General features: G+C 38.0%; 1 protein-coding gene across 2 annotated transcripts in view; it reads right to left on the bottom strand.

Moving 5' to 3' along the window:
- The window catches only part of LOC117997175 (uncharacterized), a 119,575-nt gene that overhangs the window by 12,554 nt on the left and 85,713 nt on the right, over positions 1 to 21,308 (bottom strand). For both annotated transcript variants that reach the window (XM_069498026.1, XM_034985362.2), the window contains exon 3: positions 17,195 to 17,254. In XM_069498026.1, coding sequence (XP_069354127.1) covers positions 17,195 to 17,208 — 14 coding nt within the window. In that variant the 5' untranslated portion in view covers positions 17,209 to 17,254. The remainder of the gene's footprint in view (positions 1 to 17,194; positions 17,255 to 21,308) is intronic.

Below are 21,308 nucleotides of genomic sequence, written 5' to 3'. Positions count from 1 at the left end.
CAGCTGATTCATACAAAACGATAGCAAATAAGTTTACTTTTGCAATAAAATTACACAAAATGCTGGGTCACTGCACATCAGCGTGGTGACAATCTATTTACTATTCTTCTTCTTCTTCTCAATCGTTCACTCTTGACAGAGTGGTCGTGGCTCTGAATTCTTCACTGCTGCTCGTGTGATCTCCCTCCAGCTATACCTATTTACTATACCATACAGTATACACGTCGCTAGCCGCACCACTTACAGCTACATCTGCTCTCACTAGGGAGTCAGGATGCAGACTTAAAAGCATTTTCTCGAGCTAAGTACTTGGGGTATATTTTCCGCGTGCATCTAACGTGTGATAATGCGTTTTTTGATTTGAAATACATACAAAAACATCGAAGGATCTTGGTGCAATTTGCAAGCAACGTTTTCACGTTGACCACCATTCGCCGAATGGATTAGGCTAATGTGTACTGAAGCTTTTACTAAGTGCTCAATTTAATACAGGTGTTTATATAATACGCCTTATTTCACAAGATACATCTTAATTTACTGTAACACAATTTACTTAGGATAAATTTCCCTCTCTTTTCATATATTCCTTAATATCCTCAGCCAGCAACAAAGAAAACCTTTTTAATTACACGACCGCACAAATTACTGAGTATTATTTTCCGAGTTTTCCCCACTTTTTCTATTTCTAAATTAAAGTGTGCAGATGCTGACGACACGGTATTAATTAAATTAAATCCTTCTTATAAGTCGAAACATTTCCGCTAAAAGAGGTATTATAGCCGATGAAAACTGTTAAAGTTAGAAACTAAGAACGAAAGCATTTATTGAATAGCGAGCGTAAAGTGAAAATGAATATTCGGTATCTTTTTTTTTTTCTTTTTTTTTTATAGACAGTTAAACACAAGTTCTATTTTATTATTTAACCGATTACAGAGTATTTTAACGTTGCTCTAATACTTATAAACATGTTTTAACATCAAAATATCTATTGGTAACCAATAAAATTTTCGCCTAACCGAATTTTGGCCATGGCAGCCAATCTTACTTGAGAAGAGTAGCTAACCTTATTATAGTGCACAAAGTGTATGCGCAAACATAGGTATCTACAGTACACGGCAGAAAGTCATGTACATCGACCTTTAGAAGGAAGAAGATAGCGGATTTGTAGAGCATTGTCTCTGTCGTTGAGATTGACTAAACGTCATATAGGTATGAGTGACAGAGACAACGCTACAAAGCCGAAAAGTCATTGTAAAGGCCGATGTACATTACTTTCTGCCGCATACTGTACACTCTATTCCGTCACTCTCATGGTCCGATGGGATGAGGCGGAGAGAATAGGTACTAAAACTTTAGTCTATATGTACCTACTTCTTATCATATCATAGAGCTTGTTAAAGTTAGCTTTGAGAAGTTTAACGTCTTTCAAACTTAAATTTACAAGTAGGTGTAGTCCGCGACAGGTTGAGATGGCAATTGGGGTATGAGGCGGGGGGGACGCCCCGCACACCCGAACGTCACCCGCGCTCAGCTGCACCGTGTTAGCGCGGGGACTGTGCGAGTGTGCGGGGCGTTCCCTCCCCGATTGCCATCTCGACCTGTCGCGTGCTATACATAGTGAAGTAGTAGTTACAACGGAACTAGATAATATTATATCGTAGAGTTTCAGGAACTTACTTTAGTAGAACAAAGTTAAGCGTAGTGGTGCACACAGTTTGAAGATGCAGAGCTACCAAGATGTGAAGATCTCACATAAATAACAACGTTCCAAGTAAGTTTTTCGCTGTGCTAATATATATATTATAGGTACCTTTTTAAATGTGCTATAGTTACCTATTGCTAAGCTGTGATAGCCTAATGGTTAGGACGTCCGCCTCCTAATCGGAAGTCGGGGGTTCGATCCCGGGCACGCTCCATAATGTTCTCAATGGTGTGTGAAGTGTGCCTATCTACACTTGGCCAGCGTGGTAGACTATGGCCAAAACCCTTCTCACTCTGAGAGGAGATCTGCTCTGTAGTGAGCCGGCGATGGGTTGATCATGATGATGATGAGTTACAGTACGGGGCAGAAAGTAATGTACATCGGCATTTAGAATGACATTTCGGCTTGGTAGAGCGTTGTCTCTATCACTCATACCTATATGACATTATGTCGGTCTCAACGGCAGAGACAACGCTCTACAAATCTGCAATTATTTTTTTCTGCCGCATACCTACTGTGCCTACTGCGTACAATTAAATGCTTAACAGAGAAATTGCCTACTTCATCAGGGATGTAATAAATAGATAGATAGATAGATAGATAGAAATACTTTATTGCACACAAAAAATATTACATAACATGACAAAAACAATGAAACTAAATTAAAAAATAATCAATAAAAATAAAAATAAATCTAACCAGATAAGAACATTAGCGAAAGTAGCGACATTCAAGAGCTAAATGAAACTAAAATTAGGGCACCAGACAGCAAGGCGTCGGTGCAGCATCAACCAATTACACAAACGCGCTGCTGGGTGTTGCTGGCAACATGCCAGTGACGAGCACTTTCCCCAATGATATATTATGATGGCTTTAAAGAGGTTAAAGGGAAACATAACACTACATTTAGCTACTATAGTCGTCCACCTAGTCTATATCTCTGCATCGTATTCATCATTGCTGAGATGATGTGCGGGTCTTCTCCATTTGGCCGGAACAGCCAGACGGGGGTACGGGCCTCGAGGCTTGGTCTCCTTACTCGGGTGTGGCACTAGGTATATCTGTGCCCAGGTGTTTGTCTTTTATCTTGTCTGCCATCTTGGCTTTGGGCCCTGGTGGTTTAATTGCTGAGAGTCGTGACCTTGTGGCGGTAGCCAGAGTTGCAACTAGATGGCGCAATTCAATTGATAACGTTTCATGACGTAGTCTCGAACAAATGTACCGCCGACAGTACTCGCACTAACGGAGTTTTCTGCGATCTGCACTATATTAAAAAGTTTTAAGATACAACCGTACGCTTATAGCTGGCAAACCAACCGCTCGGTGGGAGATCTCCCTTTGGTACGGTCGAGCCTACGCACCGCTCCCGTACAACCTCTTTTCAATATTCTTTTTTAACTAAGTAGGTATATATTATAAGCTTGCGCTTAACAGAAATGAGGAGATCCGTAGGAGAACTAGAGTAACCGACATAGCTCAACGGGTTGCGAAGCTGAAGTGGCAATGGGCAGGTCACATAGTTCGTACAACCGATAGACGTTGTGCAAGGTGCTGGAATGGCGACCTCGCACCGGAAGACGCAGCGTTGGAAGACCACCCCACTAGGTGGACGGACGACATCAGACGAGTCGCAGGGAGCCACTGGATCCAGGCAGCGCGGCGCAAGACCGTGGCGTTTGGAAGTCCCTACAAGAAATGTTCAGAACTCAGGAGGTAACCTGTTTTTTTTTATTTAGTAGTTTATGTAGAAATAGTTAATATTTCCCAACAGCATTTTACTATACAGTGCTAATATTTTTAGAATATAGTTAGCTATGCGAAGCAATAAACGTTTCTTGATTAGTAATAGGGTCTCGCTATGGCACCTTGCGGGTACGGAACGCTTTGTCTCGGCTCCACTCTGCAGGTGTGCCTTGCGCTTAAATCAAGCTTTCAACAGCTTGTTATACTCTGTGGTTATACTCATAGGTCGTATATAAATTCTCAGTCATGACCTCTGTTATACGACTTAATTTTATTGCTATAATATATTTCAGTTACCTGGAAATCGCGTTATTAACGGTTAAACCCAGGTTAAACCCTACGAATGGTTGGAAATAATTAAATTAGGCGTAAACTTGGTCTACGGCTCTTAATCGTTATAGTTGGGGACCAGTTGTTATGAAAAGGTCGGGAAGCTATGAGGCTGCAATTAATCAACGTGGATTTATATCGTAATAAAGATGAATGGCTGTTTGTTGGGGGGATCTATTGTATTAATTTGACGCTCTGAACATCAATCATCTTGGGCAATCAGTGTCCGTAATGGTATAAGAAAACACTCGTGATATTGACCGAGGAGATTCGCGCGCAGGTGAAATTATTGGCAGGTGTATAGAAAACCAAGAGTTTAAAGAAGATGGCATATATAAATTCTTGGTCTGACATCTGCTATCGGTAGGTAGAGCTTAATTTTATTGATTGATATATGTATAGGTATTTTAATTACCTGGAAATCGCGTTATTAACGGTTAAACCCAGGTTAAACCCTACGAATGGCTGGAAATAATTAAATTATGCGTAAACTTGGTCTACGCTCTTAATCGTTATACCTAGTTGGGGACCAGTTGTTATGAAAAGGTCGGGAAGCTATGAGGCTGCAATTAATCAACGTGGATTTATCACTACCCCTATTATAAAATACTTATATGAAAGTGTGTTTGTTTGTTGGTTTGTTGGTATGTTGGTTTATTGGTTTGTTGGTTGGTTGGTTTGTCCTTCAATCACGTCGCAACGGAGCAACGGATCGACGTGATTTTTTGCAGGGGTATAGCTTAAGACCGTGAAAGGGACATAGGCTACTTTTTATCACGGAAAATCAAAGAGTTTCCACGGGATTTTTAAAAACCTAAATCGACGCGTACGAAGTCGCGGGCATCAGCTTGTATCGTAATAAAGATGAATAGCTGTTTGTTGGAGGGATCTATTGTATTAATTTGACGCTCTGAACATCAATCATCTTGGGCAATCAGTGTTTGTAATGGTATAAGTAAACACTCCGTGTTGTGACGTATGATGGGCGAAACGTTTCGCGCAGGTGAAAATATTTGCAAGTCTTATGTTTTTTACCCATCTACGGCAAAGAAGAATAACTAAAATCGGTTAAGTAATTTTAAAGTTTATTGATTTAAGGTGCAAACAAACAAAAAAATCTTTCCTTTTATAATATTATTAAATACTAGCTTATGCCCGCGATTTCATCCGCGTGGACTACATAAGTTTAAAACCCCTATTTTACCATGTTAGGGGTTGAATTTTTAAAAATCCTTTCTTAGCGGATGTCTACGTCATAATAGCCTATCTGCATGCTAGATTTCAGCCCGATTCGTCCAGTAGTTTGAGCTGTGCGTTGATAGATCAGTCAGTCCGTCAGTCAACTTTTCCTAATAGATAGATAGTATAGATATAGACAATATCAATTAAGGTGGACTTTTTTCGTTTATATCTAAAACTCAAGGAGTAAATCAACATCGCCAAAAAGAATAGATACCTAAGTGATACCTAAGTAAGAAAATGTCTCCAGCCTTTAATTCGTTTCTAAGAACATAGACAATAACAGATAAACAGAGGGAAAATAAACTCTACTTGGCAGTGCGATCGATAAGATATTTCTAGTTTCTACCGATATGAAATCCTTACCAAAGATCCAGTTATTACTAGAACCGACATAGTGATCTCATTTCTAACCAACGAGGCGCCACATACAATACCCGTTTTTGGCACCTTGACAAACAAAACACATTACACAATACACCAAAATGTTTACAAGACACATTCTAACCCTTGCGTCTGGTGTAGTAAAGTGCTGTACAACTACAAGCCGGCGAAATGTGTCAACGTAAAACGAACCATATTTCAAAAGCCATTAGGTACAAAAATTATCGTTTTGACAGTTACTTTCGCCGGTTGAATAATGTATGAAGATTAAAGCGTTTGTGGATAATACAAACACGGCTTAGCAAACATACAGTTTAGAAACGGCTGTACCTACTTTTGATAACATTTTGACGGTCTCTGAACTTTCTGCTGTAGTGTGCATGCTAGGGTATTTTTGTGATCCAATTTTTTTAATGGGCTTCTTCTATTGGAAGGCTTTAGTGTCAAAATGGCCCACTGAGATTTTTGTCTCTATCATTTGTATGGGGGATAACGTAACAGAGAGAGCGCTATACCAACTTGTTTCCGCGGATAGAGTGTCATCATCATCATGATCAACCCATCGCCGGCTCACTACAGAGCACGGGTCTCCTCTCAGAGTGAGAAGGGTTTGGCCATAGTCTACCACGCTGGCCATGTGCGGATTAGAACTCTCAGGCATGCAGGTTTCCTCACGATGTTTTCCTTCACCAGGATAGAGTATAATAGGTACAAACTGCGCCACCAAGCAATTTTGTTTTTTATTTAATAAAGGTCATACTTACCACTTCTACATTATCGCGTTTAGGTTATAGTACAACTGAATCGTCATTGTAGTCATGCCATCATCAGCCCAATCAAAATCAGCGGTGTAACGTAATACTTTGTTAATCATTCTTCAAATTCATTCATAAAATTCTGCCCTTTGATTGGTTGATGATTACGATAACGATGAATGTTTTTCTTACACAATCGGGGGGCTGATCCCTGATTGCCTATGAGATCCCGGAACCTGATCATCGACTAAAGGTTGCAAAAACGCGAGAAATCTTTGTCTCACTGACTGCGCTTGAGCTGCATACGAAATCGTTTTCAAGCTAAGACATTATTATCAAATAACAATTGGGATGAGGCCTATATCAAAAATAAATTATTTCTTAGGAATTATTATGTATCTAAATAGCGGGTCTTCCAAAATTCGTAGTCCTCTGTTAGTTTTAAGCCTAACCCAACCTAACCTAACCTAACCAATTTAAATATAAGATTTAACCATAAAACTATATCAAATTACGTCAAATATTTATGGCGTCAGATCTAGGTATGTCATACAAGCTCCCTTACTAAGCGAGCGTTTTGTCGTTTGATAAAAAGTCGCCAATTTGACTAGTAGTCATCTTCCTATTTGATGTTTTTCACCGAACTGTATGGATCTACGCAGTGTCACGAGTGTCTGTTCGGCCCGACAAGGTCGTTCAGTATTGTTTGGCAACGGATCAGGTGCATAAAGGTTTTATTTCGGAGCAACAAGTTACTGGGACAGGATCTGTTATATAAGAGTCTTTCGTAAAATCTATACGCCCATATACCTAAAGCTTTTGGAAGTGGAGCAATTTGCAAAAAGACGGATAACAACAATATTAATATTTTTACCCATTTTCAAAAAAGGTGGCAGTTCTACTGCCTACTGCCTGTGCTACTGTGTTACTATAGTACGCGACAGGTCGAGATGGCAATCGGAGTGGGAACGCCCCGCACACCCGCACAGCCCCCGCGCTAACCCGGTGCGGGCGAGCGCGTGAGACGTGCGAGTGTGCGAGGCGTCACCTCATCTCATACCCCGATTGCCATCTCAACCTGTCGCGGACTATAGTAGCAAGGTGCTAAACTCATTAAATGTGATTTAATGAGTTTCGGAACTTCATGATCAACCCATCCCCGGCTCTTTACATAGCACGGGTATCCTCTCAGAATAAGAATCTTTTTTTTTTGGCCATGTCTACCACGCTGACTTAGTGCGGATTTTCAGACAAGACGCATGCGTAATGAGAGATAATATGTACGAAACCACAATTAGGATCGCTTCATTTTTGATACTTACCTTTTACACCAGAAATAATATGGGAGTTGTGCGGGTGTGATGAGCTTATGGTAAATGGTGGGTTCCATAAAAATTACAATTGATGCCAAGCCTCTATGTGGTACGAACGTGTATTTAGCATTGTTAGCGTGGGAGTTGTGCGGGTGTGCGGAGCGTTCCCTCCCCGATAGCCATCTCGACCTGTTGCGTACTATAGAAGCAAGGCGCTAAACTCATTAAATGGAAATTAATGAGTTCTTATATACCTGAGAAGGCAGCCTAAAGATTGAAACAATAAGATTAAAGGAACAGTCACGCAAAAAGTTTTATCTCACCCCGACAATGCGCGTCCAATAAAATGGTGCGAAAAAGAAGCCGAAAAACTGTGGTATCAACCATGGTAAGGCAGAAAGTTTCATTTCACCCTTAATTTGGATCGCAGGCCCAGTCTAAATTATTATACCTATTATATAAATTATCCAGTACCCCCAGAAAACAAGCACTAGGTAAGTTAAAATGGATTCAAGCTGCCGTGCGTCGTCAGGCTAACCATTCGAGCAAAACTTTCTTCTGACCATGCTTCGTTCGGGACGCATATTCGTAAATGCCTGGTGCGTTAGCGCTTGAGCGCTCAGTAAATACCCGACGTCCCGTGACTACACTTCAAGTAATTACTTAAATCTTTCTACTCAGGCATATTCGTAAATATTCGATGTGTTAGTACGACACGTCTGCTATTTACAAAGGTATTTCGGGGCGCTCAAGCGTTCGGTAAATCGATGTCTTGGGACTTTAATCATGTATTCAACTCTTTCTAATCAGGCATGTTCGTAAATGTGACTGATGTGTTAACTGTTATGTGCGACACGTCTGCTATTTACGAAGCTAGTTCGGGCTGCTTCATGCGACTTACACACTTACACATTGGTTATTTAACTACTGTACTGTGTCCACCAGTTTATAAGACGTCACATTCGTCTATAGAGTAAAATTATAAAGATAAGATATCATGATTGCTATTGTGGGTGTCCCTTGTCGTAATCCATACTTGAGGAGCTAGCAAACGAAACCAGACTAGTCCCGTTAACTGTTTTTTACAGGACAGGCAAATAATTGAACTACCTAGATAGGGACTATATAGCAAGGATTTTTCTTTCTTTTCACAGGAAATTTTTATCAAACCTTAAACATAGGTCTGGTTTTCGTATTTTGAAACATTGGCTGGTTACTTTTTTCCTTCCTACCTTTCTTCCTTTTCTTTTTACCTTTCTATGAAACAATAAAGTCTTTATTGTTTGATAGAAAGGTCTTCCAATATGAAAGAGCCCTTACGAATAGAATCGGCGGTGAGACGTGACAGATGGCCGGAAAAAGTGGTGAAAAAGGGGCTTTAGTACGGAAAGGAAACAGTTAACGAAGCGAAAATCCGATTACCTACCTTCTTTGTACTATACACATACGGATGCGGACGCTTGTAAAGCTTCTATAAGCTCTTCGTAAAATACAATAATTTTGATAAATAATTAAAATAAAATAATTTTAAATACACAGAACTTAAAACAGACAAATAACCTATAAAAATAAATTTCAGTAATGTACTAATTATATTTAAAAGTATTTTGCGTTTGATTAAAAAGTATATACATTGATCTCTTTCTTCTACAATCTACTACCTATAGATAAACTGTAACTTCGTATGAATGATACCTAGGATAAGTAATAAAATCCTGATTTTAAGTTTAATTCTTTAATCATATAATAAAAACTAGCTTATGCTCGCGACTTCGTCCGCGTGGACTACACAAAATTTCGATCCCCTATTTCACCCCCTCAAGAGTTGAATTTTCAAAAATCCTTTCTTAGCGGATGCCTACGTCAAAATAGCATCTATCTGCATGCCAAATTTCAGCACAATCCCTCCAGTAGTTTGAGCTGTGCGTTGATAGATCAGTCAGTCAGCCAGTCAGTCAGTCAGTCAGTCAGTCACCTTTTCCATTTATATATTTAGATTGGACCATACTGTTAGACGAAAAGTCTTATACTTGCCTTACATTCTTATTTTCCCTTACAGCTTTTGCGAGGAGTAAGTAGATACTTATTGTTACTATCCTAATTCTAGAAGTAAATAATATTATATGACAACAAAAGGTGCTACGAGTGAATTTGAACCTACAACCTTCCGATTCTAGCCGCCATAAACAACTTAGCATTTGACGCATCTAACAGCCGCACTCAGAGTCCCTAATCGTTACTTAAGATTGAGTTAAAACGAGACAGATTTATGTGAGAGACTCTGTCTCGTTTTAACTAAACTTAAAAGTAACGATTAAACGACTCTGAGTACGGCTGTATGTGTCAAATAAGTTTTATTTCGTCGCGTATCAGCATTGAAAGCGAGGTTGTGCGTACCTTGAATATAAATACTAAACAAATATGAATATCTAAATAAGAACTAGGTATCTGACTAGTCTAGGCTAGACCTCTACGTCGCGTAGAACAAGATTACCATCGCAATATTGCACTAATGAATATTTAATATTACACAGATGAGAAAATTTCCCTCAGAAACGCTGCAGGAATTAATAATGTACGGCGTGCATGAAGTATATCTACTATAAAAGTAACCTGCTGCAGTATTTGTAAAGGAATTTAATAAAATAAATATAATATTGCTATTTGCTGTGATAGCCTAGTGGTTAGGACGTCCGCCTGCTAATCGGAGGTCGAGGGTTCGATCTCGGGCGATCTCTAACTTTTCGGAACTATGCGCGTGTTAAGTAATTAAATATCACCTGCTTCTACGGTAAAGGAAAATATCGTAAGGAAAATTGCATACCTGAGAGTTCTCCATGATGTTCTCAAAGGTGTGTGAAGTCTGCCATCCGCACATGGCCAGCGTGGTAGACTATGACCAAAACCCTTCTCAATCTGAGAGGAGACCTATTATATCTCTACAGATACCACCCTGTTAACGAGCCGCCATTTTTTGAAGCGCGCTCGTAGGTGTCATAAGGGATAATAAAACGAAACTACAGAAAAATAAAATAACCATTTCCGATTAAATCTACAAAAAATCTTGGAAAGTATTTTCTATAAAAGAAATTTTATCAAACTGCGTTTCAATTTCAGAAGGTCAAAGAATTTTAGGATAAAGACCCAAAAAGCTCATATTGAAACAATATAATTGTTGTACTTACCTACCACATAAAAAGTTTCCAAAAGTCACAAACTGCCATTAAAACATCCGCTCCATAAAGCAACGTTTTTGTATTCAGTCGTTCCTAGGAGATACCTAAAGGGGGAACAATATAATTAACTACTGAATAAATACTGCAGCATATAGTTTCCAAGCCCCTAGTAAAAGTAAAGGTATTGATAGTCATTTATTTCGGGATCGCGTCCAGTTCCCACGGGATACGCTAATATGTAAACACTTCTTCGTATACACGAAATATTATGTTTGTGTTCAAACAAACCTCTACCTAAATAAAACTCTACTAAGTGTTACCGTTAAAGATTCGAATAAAGTTGTGCTCAAAATAACTGCATAATTCGATTCCAACATTTCCAGGTTAAATTAGTATTTGTCAAAATGACACCTGGAGAGTGAATACATTCTTTCTTGCTTTGGCTAAGCGTTTTAGGTTACAGATAAATTACTGTTCGTACCAACAAACTCCCAATATCTCTATATATAAAAATGAATAGCTAAATGTGTTGCTGATCGCAAATCTCGAGGACAGCTGAACCGAATTCGCTAATTCTTTTTTCATAATATTCCTTGAAGTACGGGGATGGTTTTTACGGAGAGAAAATTTAAAAAAATTTGAATCGACTGCTAGGCGGAGCGAAATTCGCCAGGGCAGCTCGTTTATTATACATCGCAAAGCTCTGTTATATTGTCACAAGCGATCACTCGTGAATCTTTGAGCTTTTAGGGTTTCGTGAATCAAAAGGAAAAGAAATCCTCATATGATCACTTTGTTGTCTGTCTGTCTGTCTGTCGTATCTGTCAATTCGAGGGAATCAAAACCTATAAGGTCCTTCCCGTTGACCTAGAATCATGGAAGGCAACTAGCAATATCTTATAGCACCAATAAAGGAAAAATTCGAAAACTAATAATATATTCTCTTTAGTAAATAAATGCTTTCATCATAAAAAAGTCATCGACCAACACTTTTCACATTTCCACTTTCCTCGACACCCGCTCTAATGATATGCATTGCATCATTCTAATTACTGCTTATCTATGCACAGACAGGGCTCGGAAACAAGTGCACACTTTCCCTGCTATCGGGTGCCTGTCTGCGTGTTATGAAGTCTTTGACAGCAGCATTAAATTTAAACACTATATTCATGTATGAACGTGATAAGAAAAGTAAAAGCCACCGATGTGTATTTTAATACCAAAGAATGCAAATTTTTACCCAACTAAGAAAGTATAATGTTCATTTCCATTTGTCGCCTTTCGCAGTTATTTGATAAGATGATACTATACTAAACTGTGCCGGGCCCGAGCCGTATCACGTTCGAGGCACGTCCGACGGGCGGACGATTCACGGATTGCAATTTTGTATGAAGAAACGTAACACCGACGAGGCTCAGATGACTCAGACACGGCACGGTCTGATGTGACCTCATACAAATTCCCAATCTGGTGCCTCGGACGCGACACGGCTCGGGCCTGGCACGGTCTAGCGTAAATCATCCCCAAATCGAAAGCATTTTATAAATTACAGGATATGCTTGCGCATAACGACAACCATGCCTCAAAGAGAGCAATGAAATCTAAATTGGAACACGCATGCCTAGAAAATGGCGTTGGAAAATGGCGGGCTACAACTTAATGTGGCGAAGACGGAGAACTTTGCAAGTCGTATGTTGTAGCAGGTAGCACGGATTTGGAGAATATCTCGATTGGTGAGGAAAGTGCACATCATGCGGATTTTTATACTTCAACCACCGACAAGACGATTCTCGATTTTACGCCGATTTATTTTGAAACATCGTAAATCAGAATGACTATTATTATCGTTCGACTACCTATCCATACTAATATTATGAATGCGAAAGGCGGCCCATCTGTTTAACCGATTTTGATGAAATTTGGTGCAGAGATAGCTTGCATACCGGGGAAGGACATAGGTTTTTATCCCGGAAAACCATAGAGTTCCCACGGGATTTCAAAAACCTTAATGCACGCATACCTACGACGTCGCGGGCATCATCTAGTCTCCTATAAAAGGTGTGAGTACTAAACATAGGTAAGGAGTATATATACAGCACATATAGATTAGGTATAGATGCAATACCATAAACGCATCTGCAGAAAGATTTATCATCTGTATTCAATGTTACACTGCACCCACACGCTATCCGATTTCAAAAGATAGGCCGTGATTTATCTCCTTGGCGATAACCTCAGGGTACAACGATACCATTAGAATAGGATGGTAATGAATAATGATGCATTTTGCTGATTATTTCGAATCTTGGATCTACGCGGCGTGGGCTGAATGAAATAGTCTGCGAGATCGCTTCATCTTTCTTGTTTTACGGACTAATTAAAATAATGAGCAGATCTTTTAATGTATTTTTTCGCTATGTAATTTATTTATTGCAATATAGAATTCATATTATTGCCTATACCACTTTGTGATTTCACCTAACTCAATTTCGAAGGAACCTGTATTCAGTGCGTGTTACACTACATCCAAATTACCGATTTCAAAAGATAGGTCGTGATTTATCTCCTTAGCGATAACCTCAGGGTACAACGATACCATTAGAATAGGATGGTAATGATGCATTTTGCTGATTATTTCGAATCTTGGATCTACGCGGCGTGGGCTGGATGAAATAGTCTGCGAGATCGCTTCATCTTTCTTGTTTTACGGACTAATTAAAATAATGAGTAGATCTTTTAATATATTTTTTCGCTATGTAATTAATTTATTTAAATATAGAATTTATATTATTACTAATACTAATAACACTTTGTGATTTCATCTAACTCAATTTCGAGGGAACCTGTATTCACTGTTCAACCGCGTCTCAACCGCGACGCGTGTGCGAACTGACTCTCTTTGAAAAAGGACCCCTCGGGCTAACGTCGACTAAACACGTGAGTAAAGCCGGGTGCGAGATACATAGTATCTAATTATTGAGATTTATCGTACCTACAGTTTCCTTTGTAAAGAAGATAAATTAAATATTGAAGATTTCTGAGCGATGTTTCTGAGTGAGAAAATATTCAGTTGAAATATTATAATATTGAATTGAATCGGGGTGAACTACCAACCCAGCTATCTTGTTTGATTAAAGTTTGTAGAGCGAGATTTATATTACATTTCAATATAACATTCCCATTTGGCCAAAGAAAATATTGTTACAATGAAATTGTTTTAGAAATAAATCTATAATATAAAAATGAATCACTAAATGTGTTGCTCATCGCAAATCTCGAGAACAGCTGAACCGATTTCGCTAATTCTTTTTTTTATAATATTCCTTGAAGTACGAGGATGGTTCTTACAGAAAGAAAAATTTAAAAAATTTGAATCGACTGTTAGGCGGAACGAAGTTCGCCAGGGCAGCTAGTAACTAGTTATATAATAATATCTTGCTCTTGAACATGCTATATTTCAAATAAGTATAGACACCATTTTGACAGATTAATGACTACAATACTCACCATCTCTTTCATGAAAACCAGCAATGCAGTAAGTATGATAGAGACAGATTGTGACCTAAATGACCGATGCTATTTTCTGCTCGATTGTTATTTAAAGTTCAAGGCAGACTAGATGCTTTAAATGGAAACATTGAGACAAAAGATTCGCTAAACATAATATATTTACCTACTCATCTAGGCGAAATCTATGAGATGAAATATCTCGTACTTTGAATGCGTTTGTTCGATTATGCCCATATTTAGTATTTTGTGATGCTCTAAGTATTAAATGTTGTTAAGTACTACTAAAATAATGCTTGCGGCTTCGCCCGCGTGGATTTAGCTTTATGAAAATCCCCTGGAAACTCTTTAATTTTACAAAAAGTAGTATATGGGACATATAGTATATGTCCGTCTTCGGGATGCAAGCTATCTTTGTTCGAAATTTCGTCAAAATCAGCGGATGAGCCGTGAAAGTTAACAGACAGACACACTTTAACATTAACAATATTAGTATGGACTAGCTGATGCCCGCGACTTCGTACGTGTGGAATAAGGTTTTTTTAAAATTCCGTGAGAACTCTTTGATTTTCCGGGATAAAAAGTAGCCTATGTCACTCTTCAGGTCTTTATCTATACATATGCAAAAAATCACAGAAATCCGTTGCACCGTTGCGACGTTATTGAAGGACAAACCAACAAACCGACAAACAAACACACTCGCATTTATAAAAAAGGTACTGATAAGGGTACTGATTTCAAGTCTATAGCATTAGTAACTGAAATAAAGGGCGAAAAGAAGACAGGCCAAAAACTCTATTCCTTTTTATCACTGTGGTATAAAATCGGAAAATGATTAAAACATAGTCAACAGTCTAGGAGCTTAATATATGCAACCCGGGTACAGTTATCCTACTATCATCCCATCAATGGATTTGCCTACCAAATTGCCAGTGAATCGATCCCGCCCGCCTTTCAGGACCGGCAGCGGGATTAAACTACGTTCAATAAGCGGTTTAGCACCCATTTGCTTGCACTCAGAGGGTAGCTGAATTCCCAATAGGTTTAACGACATACGTGTAGGTATACTTCTGTAGATTACAGATTTATTTAGGTCTATTAAATGATGCCTGCGACTTTGGTTCGCGTGGATTTAGGTTTTTAAAATCACGTGGGAACTCTTTGATTTTCTGGAATAAAATGTCAAGCCTATATCCTTCCCCGGGATGTAAGCTAACTCTATACCAAATTTCAAAACTGTTGGGCCGTGAAAAGCTAGTAGACAGACAGACAGACACACTTTCGCATTTTTTTAAAAAAGAATATTAGCCATGTCAAATGACTAATATTCCCCTTTCCTCTCCAACTAAGCGTAAAGCTTGTGCTAGGAGTAGGTACGACAATAGTGCAACGGGCGGGGTTTGAACCGTCGACCTTACGGTTTTCAGTCCACTCCTTTACCCGTTGAGCTATTGAGGCTCAAATATTAAGTATGGACTAGCGCTTGGCTGCAATCAGTAGGGCGATTGTCTAAAACCTGCATCAATTATTATTACAATCTCAATTGTTCTGATTGACTAAATTTGTGCGATTCTTGTTGCAACAATGCATTGTGGCACATATTCAGCCAATCAGAACAATTGAGATTGTAAAAATGATTGATGCAGGTTTTAGACAATCGCCCTACTGCTGGCAAGTGATAATGCAGCCGAAGACGGAGCGCCTAGATGCCTATTCACTCTTGACTTCTTGAAATTAGCTATATTAAAATTGGGCGGGAAACTGATGCTGGAAGGGCGTCCATATAGTTACAGAATAGTATTGGACAGAGGAATGAAAATAAAATAGGCAATTGGCTTAATTTTCGGGCACGCCTGGCCCTGGACGACTGCTTGCGGTATCTAGTTCTAGCTAATTACTTCAAGTCCGCGGGATATGCTAATCTCCGTCATGTCGTTTCAATTTTGCCGAAATATGTACCTTCTTGTACGTTCCGTTAATCCTATCCGCCGCGAATGGGTTTACAGCTCCGAAATTAATCATATTAACTACTAATATCCTGCCAAGTGCCAACTACACTCCGGAAATCATTAAGTGATACAGTTATGTACTTAGTTACAACTTGTAATCAGAAGTGGGATAAGTGCCTCGTGCATTTTGGACTAGATGGTGTCCGCGACTTCGTCCGCATGGATGTAGGCACTTCTAAACCCCGTGGGAACTCATTGTTTTTCCAGGATAAGTAAGTCTATTTCAACTTTCACACTCCAGGTCTTTACCGATATCTAAGTAAAATATCACGTGGATCCGTTGATTAATTAGAACATATAAATGACTTATTAATTTTGTTTTAAGCTATTGGTGATCTATCAAATAGTTCAAAAGATTTTGTTCATAAACAGTGAAAATCATGCTAGAGGTACATTAAACTGGTCAAGTAAATAAGAATGCAAACTTACAAAGTTCAAATTGAATAAATTAAAATTGGACCTAAGTCAAGCCGCTGCAGCTGGCCTTAAAGTTAGCTTAAACGCAAAATATAGGTTACATGAGTCGCAAAATGCCGCATTAAAATTCAAAACGCTTGAGGGGAAATTTATTTGAAAAGTTCACAGTTTAATGAAAGCCGTGATGGTAGTTCTAATTTGTTAGCAGGTGAAGCTTACTTTGCTAATCTATGCTAATATTAAACCATAGATATAATAGTAATATGTATATTAAACCATAGATAAAAGATAATACTAATATCAAACCATGGATTTTTAAAGATTTTGAAGTTTTTGTCTACATTTGAAGGAAACTTTTAAATAAATCCAAGCCAATAATACAAAGATCTCGGTACCTACCGAAAATAGGTACCCTACAGGTTTCTAATAAGTTCTTCTACATCGATGGTTCGTCTTCTTCTTTGGGGCTACGTAGGTCCTTAGATTCCCTGTATGATTCTTAAAGGAATGTCACATTATTCTAATAAAAAACTAAAGAAAACCTAGAAGGTACGTTAAATTATTGAATTGAAGGAATTAATGATAAAAAATTAAACGACAGGAAAAAAACATCAATTACCTCTCTGAATCCATGGCGGTGAAGTCAAAGGAAATCCAGTTTGACGACGCTGTTGCCCTCCTGTAACGAAACAAACTTACTTTAACAAGTTTCCGGAATATTTTAACATTCATAAGTAGATTTAACTTAGTGGGAAACTGCAAAAGTTAAAAAAGTTAACATTGTTGTTTGGGATTTCATTTTGCGTACAGAAAAGGTAAAAGGTTAAGGTTTTTTTATGTATGATACATTAGCACTTCTAAAGTATAACAATTAACATAAGTAGGTACTAGTAGGTATATGTATAAGTTCAAGAGCATATTATAAGTTATAAATGATAAGAAAGCTTGATGAGTTGCAATAGCAACTTTGATAATAGTTCTAATAGGTAAGTTTAATTAAGTGATACTGTGAAATGATGATAAAAAAAACAACTGACCGACTAAGTGATCTATCACTCAAGCACAGCTCAAACTACTACACGGATTGGACTGTTTGGCATGCAGATAGCTATTGTGATGTAGACATCCGCTATGAAGGGGTTTTTGAAAATTCAACCCCTAAGGGGGTAAAGTAGGGGTTTGAAATTTGTGTATTTCATGCGGTCGGTTCATCCGCGTGGACTACACAAAGGGTAACGCTGAGATTAGGCCCAAAAGTGCAAAGCATATTCTTATTGTGAAAAATGATATAATATTTGTTCAAAATTTTAAATTGCTGTATTAGATACTGTTGATTCCATATAGTTTCATGTGTGGGCACCTAACGGCCAAAATTGCTATGGCCAACTGGCATTTCCCTTTCAAACGGGGCAGTCGCGGCATAAGCTAGTTTCAAGATATATTTTGTTTTAAATTGATCTGATAGAACAGTGCACCGGAGCGCTGTGAATAAAATATAGACGCCCATAAACTTGAGCAATTCGAACTAATCGGAACTAAGAACACAAAACTTCGTTGTTGGCGCAGTGTTTCAGGCGGAATTGCTTTTCTTCAATGTCATGTGATTGGTTGAGACATCAAAAAAAGTTTTCTAAGAAAATAATGCTTGTTTTAACTTTTGCGGAGTGTTTGTTGTTTGAACACTTTGTGAAGTAAAGTGATCATTTATCTTACTTTGAGACTATATTAAAGCTTGGGAGGTGAAATTAAGTATTGTTGACAAAAAAAAATATTGTGTAATCCTTTTCCAAATCATATTGTGTTAAGCTTTTCCAAGCTTTTTTCCAAAGCATATCTACTTTAAATAGGTTGATTTTTTAAACTTCTGTAAAATTAACATTTTTAGGATTCCGTATCTCAAAAGGAAAAAGGAAGCCTTATAGGATCACTTCATTGTCTGTTAGTCTGTTTGTCTGTCGTGTCTGTCAAGAAACCTACAGGGTACTTCCCGTTGACCTAAAAAGCATGAAAGGCAGGTAGGTAGGCCTTATAGCAGACGTAACGAGAAAAATCTGAAAACCGTGAATTTGTGATTACACAAGACTAGTTTGATGCAGCAAAGAATTAACATTTCAGACATGCAATTACGATCTAAGCTAGATATATTGTTACTTACGCATTTACAGCAATAAAAATGTGGAATAACAATTTACTAAGCGAATGGCGATTGAAAAATTATCTCTAGACCTGTTCGCTAATTTGGATTCAGACAGATGCTACGTCTAAAAACGTAAAACTCTGTAACAACCAAGCAATTATAGTACCGTAATTAAAGTAACTAATAACAAAACGTTTACAGACACGTCTCATCTGACAAGACTAGCCAATCAAATAGAAACTCTATATTGAAATTGATAGAGTTCATATTTCCTGCTGTAATGTGATGATTTATTATTGGAAACATCATGAGAACTGGACCAGTTTCTATGGCAATAAGAAATGGTGCGCCCCGGCGCAATCTAATAAGGCGATCAATAGCAAAAACCCGTGGGAATGTTTCCCTGAGAAGCTGTGAATGTGTGCCTTATGTCTTTTCAACTGGCATGATGTAATTGAATGAATGAATGAATTTCTTTTCTTTTTTTTGGTGATCCAACACAATCTAACTTAACTTCGTCAGTGTCTAAAATGTGTCGGGCCAAAGAAAGGGCGAACTCAGCAAAATGTTGTGGATTCAAAATTTAACCACAACGCTGTTATTCTGTTAGGTCTTAAACGAGGAAAATCATTGAATATTACAAATCGAATCATTTATTTTTCAAAATATGGTAACTGTACAATTTTTGAAAGTCACATAATACATAAGTGAATTAAAGGTGAGGTAGGAAAATAATTTATTATTGACTTAGAATTAAAAGTACGAGGATTACCATCGCATATGGTTCGAAAAGAAGCACATAGCTTTATCGAGGGATCCTATACGTAAAGAACAAGTCTGGTCTGTCCATTGACTTATATATTACTTCGTAAGGATAGGGCCCTTGAACAAGCAAAATGGCACCGACTCATTGATCCTAAAATGTTTATTTAATGCAACCTCAGTGACGTCTGGATTTCAAACGGGTCGTTCATTAGTATTTAAGAGGTGGCGCTGATTTGGTTCCAAAACCGTGAAAATTTTGTTCGCTTGGGCATATCTTGTCATTTATATCGATGGTCCTGTCGAACTCTGTTGGCTTATAGAGAGAGAGAGAGCCAGCGCGTGCCAACTGCCAACCCTTTGTTTCGTATTGTCCCCAACACTAGGAGAAACGTTTGTTTGGATGTTTGTTTTTTGTTTGAATCATGGTGACGTCGGGCGATAACAGGTAATAATGATGTAAAAAATCTCAGTTCAAAGTATAAAGCTTATAAGGATTTTTTTATTTTCTTCGTAATAGTATTAAAAACCACGTCATGCATTACCAGACACCCTTAAACTTTAACTTATTTGAGTTAGTTTTAGTAGTTAGAGTTAAAATCGAGTTTATTAACTACTATCTGAAACTTCAATATGTACTATAATATCTGAAACTAATCTGATACAATTTCTAGAATTACAATATAATTACAAGACCGCCCTAATGACCGATTACGTTGTGTTCTGCAATCATTTTCTCCGACCCGTTTACCCGAATGTGATGCATCGCATCTTATTAATACACACATGATTAATGATCTCCGTCGGGTGGAGATTAGTGCAGGCTAATTATTAGATTCTATGCGATTTTTGATAGGGTTGGCAGGTAATTAGTCAAAAATAAATTAATTCAATGAATTCTACGTAGTGTAGTAAATTTACTAAATAGAGGGTCTTCCAAAATTCGCTTTTAGTTTTAAGTATGCTAATTTAAAATTATCGGTTTAACTAAAAAAGTACGTCAAATTACGTCAAATGTTTATGATGTCACATCTATGAATTTTATACAAGCTTCCTTACCAAGTAAGCGTTTTGACGTTTGATTAAAAGTCGCTGAGTTGACTAGTAGTCATCATCCCTATTACTAGCTTGATTCTATTATTCAAGAATGTCATATTATAAGTGTTTATAGTGCATACATTTAGAGAACTCACTCGCCATATTTGATGTGTCAATTGTCATGTTAAAAGTACGATTTTAGTCCTTAATTTAAGGGTGAATCGTCCTTTTGGCATGACAGTTGACACATAGAGCAAATATGACAAGTGAGTTCTCAAAATGTATACTCTATAAATATTTATAAGTAGATGATGCCCCGCGACCTTGTCCGCGTAGATTTAGGTTTTTAAAAATCCCGTGAGAACTCTTTGATTTTCCGGGGTAAAAAGTATGCCCTATGTCCTTAAGGCCCCGGGATGCAAGCTATCTCTGTACCAAATTTTATCAAAATCGGTAGAACGGATGGGCCGTGAAAGGCTAGCAGACAGACAGACACACTTTCGCATTTATAATATTAGTATGGATATGACATTCTTGCATAATAGAATCAAGCTAATATCTTTTTATCTTTTCTCTATCTAACAAAGTGACAAGTGACAGCCCTAATTAACTTGCGAGCCTTTATAAAAAAAGTAACACCAAACTCCCGCGTGGGAAGTCAAAGTTTATAATATTGTCTTACGATACTTATGACACCCACGATCGTTTAGAAATAAGTTTTGTTTCAAATAGGCATAAATAATAATATATCCCACGCTGAGTTACGTTAAAAGGAGGTGATTTATAGTGTATTTTA

This window comes from Maniola hyperantus, chromosome 4 (assembly GCF_902806685.2).
Source record: "Maniola hyperantus chromosome 4, iAphHyp1.2, whole genome shotgun sequence".
In the NCBI taxonomy this organism is placed as follows: Eukaryota; Metazoa; Arthropoda; class Insecta; order Lepidoptera; family Nymphalidae; genus Maniola; species Maniola hyperantus.
This window is presented reverse-complemented; position numbering and strand designations above follow the sequence as displayed.